The sequence below is a fragment of the Cnephaeus nilssonii genome (genome assembly GCF_951640355.1).
Source record: "Cnephaeus nilssonii genome assembly, chromosome: 13".
Classification (NCBI taxonomy): Eukaryota; Metazoa; Chordata; class Mammalia; order Chiroptera; family Vespertilionidae; genus Cnephaeus; species Cnephaeus nilssonii.
In genome coordinates this window covers 45,261,565-45,277,847 of record NC_137084.1, presented here as the reverse complement: position 1 = coordinate 45,277,847, position 16,283 = coordinate 45,261,565, and the positions used below count along the sequence as shown (strand labels likewise).

The 16,283-nt window shown below is 38.1% G+C and overlaps 1 protein-coding gene across 1 annotated transcript in view; it reads right to left on the bottom strand.

Moving 5' to 3' along the window:
• UVRAG (UV radiation resistance associated) overlaps positions 1 to 16,283 on the bottom strand; it is a 271,885-nt gene that overhangs the window by 236,488 nt on the left and 19,114 nt on the right. The window contains exon 2 of the mRNA XM_079787935.1: positions 8,912 to 9,029. Within this exon, the coding sequence (XP_079644061.1) occupies positions 8,912 to 9,029 (118 nt within the window). The remainder of the gene's footprint in view (positions 1 to 8,911; positions 9,030 to 16,283) is intronic.

Here is a 16,283-nt window from a genome sequence, read left to right as displayed (position 1 = left end):
CCTCCGACATTCCCTGTAGACCCTGCCAAAGTCATCTCGAGGATGCTCTATCTCTGCAGAGCCTACAAGGACCCTTGTATCCTTAGGTTGCTAAAGAGTACTATTTCCCAAATATGATGCACATATCATGGGTACTTGGGGTGATTTTAAATGATTCATGGACAAACTATATTTTTTCTAATATACTGAACTTGTGTCGCTCATATTACACCACTCATCGTAAGCTCCATAAAGGAGTAGTGGTAGTGTCTGTTTTGTACAATTGCTGTCTCCTCGGTACATAAAACCATTCCTGGCACAGGGTAGACAAAAGTTTTTTTGAATCAACAATTTTACACATTATTCTTAACCATAAGTTTAAAAATAATAAACTTTTAAAAATATATTAAATATGCAATGGTATAGATCAGTGGTTGGCAAACTGCGGATCGTGAGCCACATGCAGCTCTTTGGCCCTTTGAGTGTGGTTCTTCCACAAAATACCACATGCGGGCGCGCACGTACAGTGCTATTGAAACTTCGTGGCCCATGCGCAGAAGTCGGTTTTCGGTTCTCAAAAGAAATTTCAATTGTTGTACTGTTGATATTTGGCTCTGTTGACTAATGAGTTTGCTGACCACTGGTATAGGTAACATTCAAATAAGAGTGCAACTTGGCAAGGTGATCCACTAATAACTGAAGTTTGGCCCAGCTGGCGTGGCTCCGGGGTTGAGCGTCGACCTATGAACCAGAAGGTCACGGTTCAATTCCCAGTCAGAGCACATGCCTGGGTTGTGGGCTCGATCTCGTGTGTGGCCTGCAGAGGCAGCTGATCAATGATTCTCTCTCATTATTGATGTTTCTCTCTCTCTCTCCCTCTCCCTTCCTCTCTGCAATCAATAAAAGTATATTTTTTTTAAAAAGATAACTGAAGCTTGGGAATCATCACGTAGTAAATAAAAAGCAGACGTGGACATAATACTCTGTTGTTGTTGTTGTTGTTGTTGTTGTTGTTAATCCTCATCTGAGATTACTTTTCCATTGACTTTTAGGGAGAGTGGAAGAGAGAAGGAATGACAGAGAAACATCAATGTGAGAGAAATACATCAATCGGTTACCTCCTGCACGAGCCCTGACTAGGGCTCAGGCCAGGGAGGAGCCAGCAACCAAGGTACGTATCCTTGACCAGAATCAAACCCTTTGGTCTGTAGGCCGATGCTCTATGCACTGAGCCAAACAGGCTAGGGTGGTCATAATACTTTTATGTGCATACTCTTTTGGTTAAAGCACTTCTTGACAAACGTATCATCTATGTTACTCTCAGCTTGTCTTCCTAAAAAAATAAAGATAGGATATTTGACTTTGTGGAGAAATAGTCACAATATATTAAGTGAAAAAAAAAACAGGTTCTAAGAATTTATAACAGGATCCAAATTATTAACAATGTTTATCTTAGATGACAATATTAAGTTGTTTACTTTTAGTTTTTGCTTAAAAACTTTCTAATTTTTCTATCTCCAAATAATTATTGGAAATAAGAAAAGAGATAATTCTAATCATCTTTAAAAAGAATCTGCTACTGCCCTAGCCAGTGTGACTCAATGGTTAGAGTGTTGGCCTACACCCCAAAGGGTCTCTGGTTCCATTTCTGGTCAAGGGCTTCCTACCTGGGTTGCAGGTTCAATCCCTAGCCCCTTTCGGGGCTCATGGAGGCAACCAATTGATGTGTCTCTCACACATCAATGTTTCTCTCTCTCTCTCTCTCTCTCTCTCTCTCTCTCTCTCTCTCCTTTCCCCTTTCCACTCCCTCTATAAATCAATGGAAAAAATATCCTCAGGTAAGGAGTAACAAAATAAACAAAAAAAGAATCTCCTACTGATGAACATTTAGGTTACTACCAATTTTTAGATATTTCAATTAATGTTATAAATAAAAAACCTTTGAAGTAAAATGGCAAGACAAAAAGAAAAATATAAGTTTGATATATTACCAAATTATTCACTAAAAATATTGTACCAATTTACAATCCCACTTAGGAAAATACCTGTTTCCCCAACACTAGGCAACACTAAGCATTATTCTTGTCATTTTATTTCCCAAGTGGCTAATCAATTACTCCGACCATAAATTAACTAGAGATACATATGTATGTACATAAATTAATAAATTAATTTATTAATAAATTAACACATATGTAATTTAATGTATTTACATATATGTTAATTTAATGTGTTTATTATGTTAATATATACATATGTTCTAACTTATACACACCATATATATTTTTAGAAAGAATGACTAAAAGGGCTAAAAAGCTGTTGTTTTCTATAACAGGGTACTTTCACTTTATACTTTTACATTTTTCTATTATTTGAATTCGTTACAATATGTATTACTTTTAAAATCAGTTGGGGGGGAGAAAGATACTCTTTTTTTCTTTTAATCTGCAAAGTTAAACTATTAATCAGTTCCCAAAATAAATACCTCCAGCTCTTAGAAGATGGATAGTATCATTATTTCTTTCAAAACCTTGCTGATTATATATAAACTAGAGGCCCAGTGCACGAAATTCATGCACGGGAAGGGGGTCCCTCAGCCCGGCCTGCACTCTCACAATCCAGGACCACTGGCTCCTAACCGCTGGCCTGCCTGCCTGCTTGATCGCTCCTAACCACTCTGCCTGCCTGCCTCATCACCCCTACCCACTCTGCCTGCCTGCCTCAACACCCCTAACCACTCACTGCCTGCCTCATCGCCCCTAACCACTCGCCTGCCTATCTATCACCCCTAACCACCTCTGTCTGCCTGTCTCATCACCCCTAACCACCTTTGTCTGCCTATCTCATCACTCCTAACCACTCACCTGCCTGCCTGGTCACCCCTAACCACTTGCCTGCCTGCCTGATCGCCCCTAACCACTCTGCATGCCTTCCTGATCACCCCTAACCACTCACCTGCCTGCCTGATTGCCCCTAACCACTCACCTGCCTGCCTCATCACCCCTAACCACTCGCCTGCTGCCTCATCGCCCCTAACCACTCGCCTGCCTGCCTGATTGTCCCTAACCGCCTCTGCCTGCCTGATCACCCTAACCATTCACCTGCCTGCCTGATTGCCCTAACCCCTCACCTGCCTGCCTGCCTGCCTGATCACCCCTAACTGCCTCTGCCTCGGCCCCCGTCATGATGGCTTCATCCAGAAGGACATCCAGTATAACGTCCGAAAGGTTGTCTGGCTGTTCGGTCTAATTAGCATATATGCTTTTATTATTATAGATTATTATTATAGATGAAACTAAACAATTTTCCTTCTCCATGAGACCCTCAAAAAGGATTTTCTAATTTAAATGTAGAGAGGCCAACAAAGGAGCCAAACAATTTGGAAAGAAATCACTGAGTCTGAAGTAATTTCTAACATGCTAAACATGAGCCTATAGTGTCTATCATTCTGTTACATCCAAAACATTCTATGACAATAAAATCAGCAGCATGGTGAAAAAAGAGAATGAATTTTTTAAAAGCTTAGTCAAAAACCAGTTCCAGTCCCCAAACTACCATGTATAAGCTTGACCCTGGACAAGTCAACCTTTTTGGGCCTTAGTTTCTTTACTTTACAAAGAAGAATGACACCTGAAAAATAACAGAGTTGTTGTGAGTCTCAAAAGAAATAGTGAATTATAAATTATATTTTTATTAATACAATTCTATTAATTTTTATTAATTCAATCTGAGAAAAATGATTATTATCTGAGTGTTACTTCAACATGAAAAGGAGCATCAGATACAAACATTCTTCTATCCATGCCAAGGCCTAAGAAACACGCTTCCAATGGCACGTTTTGGCTGTTATGTAGCATTCCACTCACTCAACACATGCTTTTTTAGTACCTCAACCTCACTCAGAATAGAAAAATACAAACTTAAACTATACTATAAAGCTGTTTTATCAGATTGGCAAAAATTCAGAAGTTTGACTGTACGGGCTGTTGGTGAGGCTCTGGGGGAAAGGACATAGCAAGTGGGAAGTAAACAAGGACACTTTTCTAATATCTCCCATAGCTGCCGAGTACACCCTCTCTTTGTAATTTTACTTCTTGGAATATACAAAATAATGTGCTTATAAAGTTATTCAATACAGTACTATGTGTACAGCAAAAGACTGGAACCACCTATAAATGCCTACTAATGGGAGCCAGTTAAATAATTTATTCAATGCAAAATAAGGAAAGCTCTCTATGAACCAATACGGAAAAACATTTAGGACATGAAAAAACATTTTAAATATGGAAAAATATTTAGGATATATTAAGTTAAAATTTCAAGTACAGAAATATATATAGTTTGGTACTAATTTTACTTTTATTTGTATAAAGAATCTCAGGAAAGTTAATAAAGGAATAACTGGTTTTCAGGGTGGGGTGGAAAACTAGGGAGCTTGGACAGGTGAAAGGAAGACTAATACAAACCTATATACACACACAAACATATATGTGTGTGTGTGTGTATGTATGTATATATACATATATACTTTATATATATATGAACTGCACTTTATATATATGCTAAACCATGGACTGCATTACCTATTTAAAAAATTAATGGAAAAAATATATTGAAGAGCTCAGTATGTGCCAAGCATCATTCCAAGTATTGGAGACATTGCAGAGAACAAAAGTTACCTAAAAATTACTGACCTACAAATTTCTGCCCTCATAAAGCTAACATTCTAGTGGAGAGAGACATACATTAACCAAATAATAAAACAAATAGTATCTCAAATGATCTTAAGTATTGTGGAGAAAAATAAAGCACAAAAGACAGGAGGAGAATAGTCACAATTTTCAAAAGGGTTTAGTCAGTGATCAGGAGAGTTTCTCTGAGAAAACATTTGGTATAAAGACATTAAAGGAGGTGGAGGAGCTCGTCATATAGCTATAAGAGGAAAGCGTGCCCAGGACAAAGACAGGGTAAATACAGAGGCTTTTAAATTGGAGTAAACTTGATATATTCAAGGAACAGCAAGAAGGTCTGTGTGGCTGGAACAGAGAAGACTAGAAGGAGATGAGTTACAAGAAGTAAAAGAGGATCAGATCATGAAAGGCCTTCTGGAAAACTTAATAAGGATTTTAGCTTTTACTGAGTAAGATGAGAAAGCACTGAAGGGTTTTAAGAGAGGAATAACATGATCTCTCTTTCATTTTAATGAGATCCTGGTGAGAACATAATGAAGAGGGTACATGAGCAGGCAAACTTGCTAAAAGTCTATTTCAATAATTCAGGCAAGAGATGACAATGGTTTGGAGGTAATAAGCAGTGATTGGCTTATGGATATATTTTGACAGCTAAAAGCCAAAAGTATTTGCTGAAAGATTGGATGTGGGATATACTAGTAAAAAAGGACAATCCAGGAAGATTTCAAGGTTTTTGGGCAAGGAAATGAAAGAATGGAGGTGCCATTTTCTGAAAGAAGGAAGAATACAGGAGGTGGTTCAGAGCTAGAGTATCAGAAACTCGGTTTTGAATATATCAAGTTTAAGTTACTGCTAGACTCCAAATAGAGATATAGAGTAGGCGACTGAATACAGGAGTATGAGTTCAGAGGGGAGGTCCAAGCTAAGAATATAAGTTTGCAAGTTGTTAGTGATAAATGATATTTAAAACTGTAAGACTTGGATGAGATCACCAAAATGGATTATATAGAGTTTGTCTTCTGATGTATTCAAAATAGCTGGTTGATATTCCAGGAGAGGACTGGCACTCACATTTCACGGTGAGAAAATAACTATGGCTTAAGAACAACCTTGATTTTATAAATATTCCAAATTTAAGAGGAAACCAGGATTAAAACCTAGCTCCTCATACATAACACAAGGCTTTGTTCTCCGGAAATGTGATAACTAATGTTTCATTTGAACTACCTAAAAGGCAGACAGTCTCCTAAGAGCACTAAAAGATGTCAATTTTTTTTTAATCTTACATATAACTTCTTAGGATCTGCTGTGAATTCAGCTGAAATAAAAGAATAACTTAGAAATCAGCATTTCAAATATTCTTCCAATAAAAAAAAAAACCTTTCTTTTAAAATTAACAACTGATGCCACTAAACAAGTGGTACAGGTGGTTTTGTATGAAGAGCCAACTGGCTTTCTATCATGGTCATTCTACACCAAGGGCCACATAACATTCATGAAATGAATAACTGGACCTGTATTTGTCATCACAGGTCCAATAAGACAAGGTGGTATAACTAGGTTTAGTAAGGAAAGAGCTTCCTGGCTCCTCCTGTTGTAGATAAGTCATGGGCCCAACAAAACCACCATAGACTTCATTCATCCATGACATTATGGAGCAGAAGAAAGTCCAAGAAATCAACAATCCTCTCATTTTAGAGATAAGTTAACTAAATGCCATTTAGTGACAGACTCAAAACCACCACCAACAATGGACTTCCCTGTGATGTGTCACCAGCTATTCCCTAATTGTATTAATGATCATTTTATTGAAATAGAGAAACAATCTATGATCACTTCTAAGCTCAAAATGTAATCTGAGCTAGAAGACCAAAAACAAGAACAAAAAAGATCACTTTCCTTATATCTCTTACACAAGTTTTTACATCATGGTCATCAACCAGTCCTGTGACTACTCTCTTTTTAGAAACTACTATTATGATTATGAATATTACAATTCTAATAACAATTGCTATCATTTACCACATACCTAAAATGCACTAAGTACTATCTTAATTACTACTATCAGAGGTAACACTGAAGCAAGGATACAGAAGTTCTATGAAGATAACCAAGAACGGATTATACAGAAATCTATCAAACATTTAAAATAGTCTGGCACTGTCATATATTGCCAATAATAAAACCAATTAGTGAGAGTAGATCAAATGTTTTAAGATCTGCAAAACTGCTTATACGTTTAGGACAAATAGCAGCCAAACTGTTTATTTTCCTCTGGACACAAAGGAAGGCATCTCCCAGGCCCCTTTCACCTAAAAAGAACGACTCAAATGTATGGCCAATAGAATGTAATGGAATTAAGCTGGGCCATTTCCATTAAGAATATTTCCCTCAAATAATCCCTCTCTTGCCATGCCAGAGGTCATGTGTTGATGGCAGCAGCATTCCAAATAGAAAGAGCCTGGGTACCTGAGTCACCACTTTTCGGACATCTGCCAGGACACTACCTGCACTGAACTTAGTGTAAGAAATGTATTATGTTAAGCCACTGAGATTTGTGGTATTTGTTACAGTAGCTAGTATTAATCATTCAAATTACTACAATTGTTTTTAAAATATGCAATGTTGCCCAGGGCCGGTGTGGCTCAGTTTGTTAGAGTGCCGTCCTATACACTGAAACGTGACGGGTTCAATTCCCAGTCGGGGCACATAACCAGGTTGTGGGTTCCATCCCCCATTGGGCAGTAGGGGAGGCAAATGAGCCATCTCTCTCTTTTTCTTTCTTTCTTCCTCTCTCTCTTGTCAATAAAGAACAAATCTATCCTCGGGTGAGGATAAAAATATGTATATGCATGCAATGGCCAGAATAAAAAATAAGAATGAAATAAAATTATGTGAAAATGGCAGATTTCAGAGTCCTTTTTAATCCTTAAAAATTATTTTAAAGCTATTTAAAATAGGGGTGAGGTGGTTCTACTCTATGTAATCCCTGATTGAATGTTTTAGTGAGCATATGCTAGTATTGAAATTTTTTTAAGTTGTTAAAACAACTACTGCTTTAATAATGGTTTGGGAAAGTAATTAAAACCAAAAGATAGCCCTGACCGGTTTGGCTCAGTGGATAGAGTGTCGGCCTGCGGACTGAAGGGTCCCGGGTTCGATTCCAGTCAAGGGCATGCACCTTGGTTGCGGGCATATCCCCAGTAGGGGATGTGCAGGAGGCAGCTGATTGGTGTTTCTCTCTCATCGGATGTTTCTGACTCTCTATCCCTCTCCCTTCTTCTCTGTAAAAAATCAATAAAATTTTTTAAAAAACAACACAAAAGATAAACGTCATTCAAATATTTCATCTTTGCCACAGGAAAAAATTAAAAAATAAATCCTTAGTAACTTTCATTAAAATAATGCCACCTTTTGTTAATATAAGACCTTTAATCACATCATACCAAGTGTCATCACCTTACCTCAGCTGATCCTCATAAAAATCTGTCTTGCTGGCTTCATAGAGCCTCCTTATTTCCATTTTACAAATGGAAAAAATTAGGTTCAAAAAGCCATAATCTTTTTCCAAAGTCATACAGCTAGTGAGTAACTGAGCTAGAACTAGTATCGATATTTTCAATCCTAATCCAATACCCCCATCATTATGCTTGCTTCTCTTCTTACACCACCTGGCATAAGGTCACCGATTATATCAAAGTACCTTTCACACAATATGTATTCAAAAGATGCTTGTGATTTTGAATAAAATATCTGGTCTACTCTTAGAATTGTCACTTATGGAAGAATCAACATTTCAATACATAAAACTTAGTTCATAAAAACCATGACAATTCTTATAAAAAAATGACTCCATATTCACAAGGAATTACAGAAATGAGAAAATATTAACTAGGACCGGATTTTACCATAGTATTAAATTAAAATTACATTTTAAAGAAAAGCAAATTAGTACTGGATACTGGCCTCATATATTTTAAGTGGCAGCTACTAGAATAATGATATTAATAGCTAACATTCCTAAAGGAATGATAAACGTATCAATATAAGGCTCAGTTATCTGAAAGAACTACTTAAACATCATGTTTCTTTAATATATATAACAAGAGCTCAAGGAAATATTTTCACAGCATGACAATTTAGCTTTCCAGTAAGCAATAACAGCAAGAGGCACTTGTGTCACAAAAGAATAAAAATGAGACGTAATGATCTGTGGGGAGAGAGTCCACAGATTCCCTTACCTTTATATATCTTTTCAGAATTACACAAGTGAAGTGTGAAGTAGGTATCAAGGAGCTGATGGCCATTTCTATTAACAATGTTGCGGGCAGCAATGTTCCGAAGGTGTCTAAGACGACGCTAAAAAGTAGCCAAAAAATAAAAAAAGAGAGAGAGAGATGCTCAGCTTTTTCCTCTTATAAAATTTTCTGAAAGTTACAATTCAAAAAATGAAAGACAGTAAGTTGTCCCAGTCGTTTATTTGTCGAGACAGCAACCTTAACGGAGTTTCTTATTTATGTCTCAGCATCCCCTCCCTATCTCATTTTCAAGGTTAAAAAAAATGTCACTTCCATGTTGTGAGCATGAAATGACAACATGAAATATTTTTAAAAAGCACAAATGTTACATAGGTGCTATTTAACTGCAGAATAGCCTTACTATTTCCTGGAACATAAACTAAGTAGTAATTTGCTTTTTTTTTCCCTTCAGAAGGATGTGCTGGTAGACATGCAAAGTCCATTTCAAACCAACAGAAAATCAGCAGCTATTACTGCTGACTCCATATTGCTAGTTTTGACCATCTATCTGTACAACCAAGAAAAGAGGCCAAAACCAAAAAGTTAAAGCAGTAACTCATGGTCACTCCATCCAGCCAATAATTCAACTGTTGTGAGCTTAAATTCTCACAACCAGCAGCCAACCAAGCTCTGTTTCCTAATCAGGCCTCCTTTCCAACAATTTCTCAAACTAGGATGCATGAATTATTTGGAGTTACAAGTGTGTTAGAAAGGCAAAACTCCTTAAGCAACAGTACAAATCAACAAAAATACAAGATAACTTAAGGGATAGTCAAATCATCTCATATCAGAATGAAAAAAATGCTGGCAATGCTGAAATCTGAGATTCATTTCCAAAAGCTGGTTCCCTGTGTCAAATGATTATTTTTGGAGACTTAAAAATAGAAACAAAGTGCTCAGTCTTAAAATATGCTTAAAGCTCTCCCTCCGGGCTAAAAGACAGCCTATTCTACTGAGGTAAGTCCATCTTTAGTCACATGTGCAGTCAACCAGAAAAGTACAGTTCTTTCTTTAGATGCAATCCTTTCTCCCAATCCAAAGATTAAGATTCTTTAAGAGAGAAGGTTATTGTCTAATAAATTTGTTTAATTCTCTAAGTATGAAAAGTCCCAAATGTATTTACAGAAAGTTCCCAGGGCTTCCTCTAAAAGACTCATTTCCCCACGATCTGCAAACAGTTTTCATTTCACACCCTGGATTACAGCAATGATTTCCTCCTACTATATATTTTCCATTAGCCCTCTCAGTCAAGATCTTGAATTGACAGGCCCACTAATTGCCTACACACAATAATCACATTTATTTTGCTGTTAAGACTGCAATCCTGTACTCTGTTGAAAGGCTTGAGAATACTACCCAAAGCTTCTAGCACCAAATACAAACTTCCCAATACTGTCTTCAAAGCCTGTGCAATCCGCCATCTCCACATCCTATCCTTACTTCACACTAGACCTTCCATGTGCTTAACCCCCCAGTCACACATGACAGTTTACGGTTCCATGAATGTTCCTAGCTCCATGCTTTTGCTAGAAATGATCTAGAATACCATTCACTTTAAAGAGATCTCATTTCCACTTCAAAGTTAAGGAGACAAGATTCCTCCTTCCTTAGCTCTAACTGAAAGTAATTGCTCCAGAACTTTGCTTCTATCACTTCTATACACTTATTTTCATTCAGCCTTGTATTTCAGGTAGTTGTTTACAGTCATTTTCCCTATTAATCTAGGAAAAAAAGACTTAATGGCAGAGACCATTACCATCTCTATACTGTTAGCATTTACTAAATGCTTACCATGTGCCATGTACTGTGCGAAACACTTCATACATGTGATCTATTTAATCCTCATAACAATCCTATGAGGTTGGATTACTCATTATCATTATTCATCTTTTAATCTCAACATTTCTAAGTAACAAAATATAAACAAAGAAATAAAACAGTAAATGATAATGAGAGGGATATCTCAAAAGAAGGAAAACAGGAAGAAAGCAAAGAGGTTACATGTATCTCTCCAAATACAGTATACACACACACACACACACACACACACGTACATGTATACATACATATATATCTATATATACCTAATAGATATAATCTGGTCTTTATACTCTATTGCTACAGAGGGCAGAGCATTGATCTATCCTTCAACTCAAGAGAGTAATTTTATGACAAATACAAGGACAACGGGACTGACTGCCTTAACAAAGACTGAATCTGTAATGAATGCACAGATATTGCTGAAGGGATCTTTGTAATTAAATTACACAGTCTTTGAAATTACTCTTCAAAATAACATTCAATGCAGTTTTCTTTACCAACAATCTAAACTTTCTGAAATGCTCCGTGCTTTCAGTTATGAAATACTCTTAGCATCTCATTCTACAGCAATAGCTTTAGGCAGCCAAGTTGTGCACTAGAAACACCCATCCCCAAATCTAAAGCTGAATAGATTTTAATTTTTAAGTTGGAATTAACATAACTTTAAAATCTTTGAAACACTACCTATAAAACATCCTATATAGAGGTTAAAAACATTCACTAAATCGTTTTTCTTGAAATATTAATGTTTATTGCATGTAACGTATTTCAAATTGTTTTTCTTGAAAATTAAAAAAAAAACATTCACTAACATCTAAAATTAAAACCTCTTATTCACCTTTGATTTGGAGGACTGAAGGATATAATTAAAGCACAACTCTACTACCTGAAATGCTGGCAGTGGGCAAAGGATAGTATGACTCAAAATTTCTTAATTTTTTAACAAATCTTTCCAGAATAATTTCTAAAACAAGACTTAAGTGGCATGCACTGAAGATCTGAAACATTTGCTTTTGTTAAAAAAAAAAAAAAGAAGAAGAATTACTCATTAGTGTGATTCTAAACTGGTGCCTCTAAAGAACCTAAAATGGTTGTTTTTCTTATTAATACTATTAATGTTATTAGAGAACTGCTTTAAAATCTAACAGTAGGTTTTACATTTTGTTTTGTTTTGTTTTTTGTTTTGTCCTGCCCAGCAACCATATTGTTAAAAACAAACTCAGATTTTCTTTTATAGAACCATCCTCCCCTATTATCAATGTATATTTCCTGTACAATTAACTCCACTTCCAACTCCAAGGATGTTCACATGACTCAAGTCAGGCCAATCAGCAGAGCTCACATCCCTGACCATAATACATGATTTATGAAGGGTCCATGAAAGAGCAAGAAATTGTCCTAAATTGAGAGTTCTTTTTTCTTTCTACTGGCCCTAAAACTGGAAGGGCCTAGGGCTAGAGATGCTGGCAACCATCTTTCCATCACTGTGTAACCTGAGAATGAAACCAACAGGAAGAGAGCAGAATCAAAAGATGTGGGATTCAGGTCCTGCCAATAGAATTTAAGTCTTTGGATCAAACCACACCTAAAATGAGAACTGATCGCAAATACCAGCCCAAACTCTATAAAACTGTCAAAGATTAGAACTAGGGAGAAGACTTATATTGTAATTGTTTATTAAGAATTTATCCCGACATGAACACCAGGGGGGTGAGGACATGAGTGGGGGGGGGGGGGGTTGGTTGGGGGGTTAATGGAGGGATGAAGACACATATGTAATACCTTAATCAATAAAGAAATTTAAAAAAAAAAGAATTTATCCCATCAGAGGTTAGCAGATGAAGAGTAACAACATTCTAATTTAGTGGCAAGGTACAAAGAAATGTTTCCTGTTGTTAAATATCCCCATATTTTAGAAAATGACTATTCCTAGCGGGTCAATCCATTTTTGTTGATACAATTTTGAACCTCAATGTGGATGAGACCAAGGCTTAAAAAAAAACAGCAAAGTCACACCCAGAATTAAAAGAAATCCAAAACAATTTTCAGTAGCTAAATATGTCAGTGGGGTTCTATATTCTCCCCCATTTACCTGTCACTTTCTGGCAGCTAAAACGTTCTGGCTTCTGAGGTATAATAATGACCAAAGAGAACTGAAGTGTCTGTGATATTCTTCTTCCTCATATTGATGGAGAGTGATTCAGGCAGGCTGATAGCCAATAGAAGAGGAAAAATGGCTATCATTCACCACACCTCCCTGAACACCTTGCTTTAAAAACAAAAGTACTATGATTCTCAAATATAATTACTCTACAAATCCCAACATCACCAAACTAAACAACCACATACCCTCTATGACTCCTAAGGCCACAGTGAGGTATCTTCAAAACAAACTTTAAATCTAAACTTTTTAAATAGTTTTTATTAATTTTTTTTTGAGTGAAAGAAAGAGAGAGAAACATCAATGTGAGAGCGCAATATCGATTGGCTGCCTCCTGCATGTCTGCCACCAGGGATCGAGCCCACAACCCGGGCATGTGTCCTTGACGGAGAATCGAACTGGCAACCTCCAAGTGCACAGAGTAACTAACACCCAACCAAATGAGCCACACCAACAAGGGGAAAAATTTTGAATCTAATTTGTTTAATCTATAAGAGCTATTACAAATCAGTAATATAACCAATAATCTATAGTTCAATAGAAAAAGGCAAATGATAAAAAAAAGACAAATCACAGAAATAGACATGGTCAATAAACATATGAAAAGATACACAGCTAACCTTTGAACAGGGGGCTATTCACCCCCACACAGTGGAAATTCCATGTATAATTTTTGACTCCCATAAAACTTAACTATAATAGCCTACTATTGACTAGAAGGAAACCTTACTGATAACATAACCAGTCAATTGACACATATTTTGAATAAGTATTTTATACTGTACTAGAGGCCCAGTGCACGAAATTTGTGCATGGGGGAGGAGGGGGTCCCTCAGCCCAGCCTGCACCCTCTCCAATCTGGGACACCTTGAGGGATGTCCAACTGCCCGTTTAGGCCCGATCCCGGTGAACCCGGTCTCCCCCAACTGCCCTCCCCTGCCGGCCTGGTTGCCCCTAACAGTCCTCCCCTGCAGGCCTGGTCGCCCCTAACTGTCCTCCCCTAAAGGCCTGGTCTCCCCCAACTGCCCTCCCCTGCTGGCTCTGTCACCCCTAACTGCCCTCCCCTGCCGACCTGGTCACCCCTAACTGCCCACCCCTACAGGCCTGGTTGCCCCAACTGCCCTCCTCTGCCGGCCCGGTTGCCCCTAACTGCTCTCTCCTGCAGTCCTGGTCGCCCCCAACTGCCCTCCTCTGCCAACCCGGTTGCCCCTAACTGCCCTCCCCTGCAGGCCTGATCACCCCCAACTGCCCTCCCCTGCCGGCCCGGTCGCCCCATCTGTTACTCAGCAATAGAAAATGAAGAGACCTATCTAATTAAAGATTCAAACTATTTTATCTCGGTCAAGGTTTATATGCGTAAGGAAAACAATGTTGGGAGAAATATAAAAGGGTCCAATTTGATGGGAGGGCAATTTAGCAATAATTACAAATTTTAAATTGCATATAATATTTGACCAAGCAATTCGCTAAGTCACAAAAATGTGCACAGATATGCTTATTCCAATCCCATCTAATAAAGAGGGAATATGCTAAGTGACCCTCACACCATCACAAAGATGGGGGCACCCATAGCCAATAAGGAGGGAATGTGCTAATTGACTGCCACACCCTCAAAGATGGTGGCACCCACAGCCAACAAAAAGGGAATATGCTAATTCACTGCCATGCCCTCAAAGATGGTGGCACCCACAGCCAATAAGGAGGGAATATGCTAATTGACTGCCAAGCCCTCAAAGATGGCAGCGCCCACAGCCACAATATGGCGGCACCCAGTACCCTCAGCCCTGCTGGGGCAGAGGGCCCGGCCACTCCGCGCGCCTGCCTCCCGAGTCCCCCAGGCCCCTCAGCCCCGCAGGCGCCCAGGGCCAGCCCGAGGCACAGGTAACCAGGGCTGGCCAAGGCTTGCGCTGCTGGCAGTGGCAGCAGCAGAAGTCTGATGGGGCGTCGCCTTCCCCTGATTGCCAGGGCACCTCCTGCCCTTGAGGGCTCCCGGACTGTGAGAGGGGGCAGGCTGGGCTGAGGGACTCCCCCCTCATGCACTGGGCCTCTAGCATTGGTTATAAAAGCAAAAACTAAATAACCACTCTTAAATTGTGGTACATTCATACAATGGAAAACTATATAACCATTTTTTTAAAAGTGCCAATACAGAATAAAACAAGAGAGCAAGAAATTTTAAATATTCATGAAAAGAAATATACATAACAGGTCAAGGTTTATATGCATAAGGAACATATATCCTGAATGATGTAGATCAAGGGTTGGCCAACTTGTTTCATAAAGGGTCAAAGAGTAAAGACTTCCCCTTTTCAGGGCACATCCTGTCTCTGCACATTCTTAGTTTTTATGTTTGTTTATAATCCTTTAACAATGTAAACACCTTTCTTACCTCATCAGTTGTTATAAAAAACAGTGACTATTTGCTGACCCTAATGTAGATAATCACAGATATTATAAGATAGTTTTTTAAAGTAACATCTGGTTTGGAAATGTAGTCAAACTTCTAGACACCTCCCGCCTTCCCTATTTTCAACTGATTTCAGGTCAGGTATTTTTTCTCAGCCTGGGGTGAGGCTACATGGCACGGAAGAATTAAGGTCCAGGTTGTTTCCAGTGAACCGGAATCTGTTTTCAGATTACTGCTACTTTGGTATACTGTTCTGAGGGGCAACAAAAGCAAACTTGAGAGGAAATTAGTTTTCCACATTTCCACAGAAGGTAAAAATGTTTATTTACTGAATCGAGAATTTAAGCTTAATAAATTAGGTCAATCTTTAAAAAAAAAAATACAAAAGCCCCTTCTATGGCTTAGCACTATCAATCATCTATTTTTTTCTAATCTTTGATACCACCTGAAAGACTCACTGTGAAGAGTACTGAAAGAACACAAAAATGCTTTAATGCTAGTGCCTGGTGCTACCGCTATAAGCAAATGGTGCCAACAGCGAATGTTACAAATTTAAACAAACAACCCATCAACTCCAATCTCTCATAAAATACTTTGTAACTTATCCCTAATTGGCAGCTTTCTCTGAAGCAAATTACCCAACCTTGGAACTAAAGCTTTTATTTTGACATTAACTCTGCTCTCACCAAAGTTCAAATCAGTTCTAGAATTTAATTGTCATTTACTAAGCACTACTAAATTATAAAACAGGCTTTTCCAAAATTTAGCTCTGAACTTTCTACTTTTGTTATAGGTTTTCTCTCTAGGTTTGTTTGTGGGTTTTGTTTATCTCCACCCTATTCACTGAAATCTTGGTGGAAGACCCAAACCTGCCTTTTTCCCTCTATGCTTCCTCTGGGGAGTGTTGCTCTAAGAGGCAGTTCCTT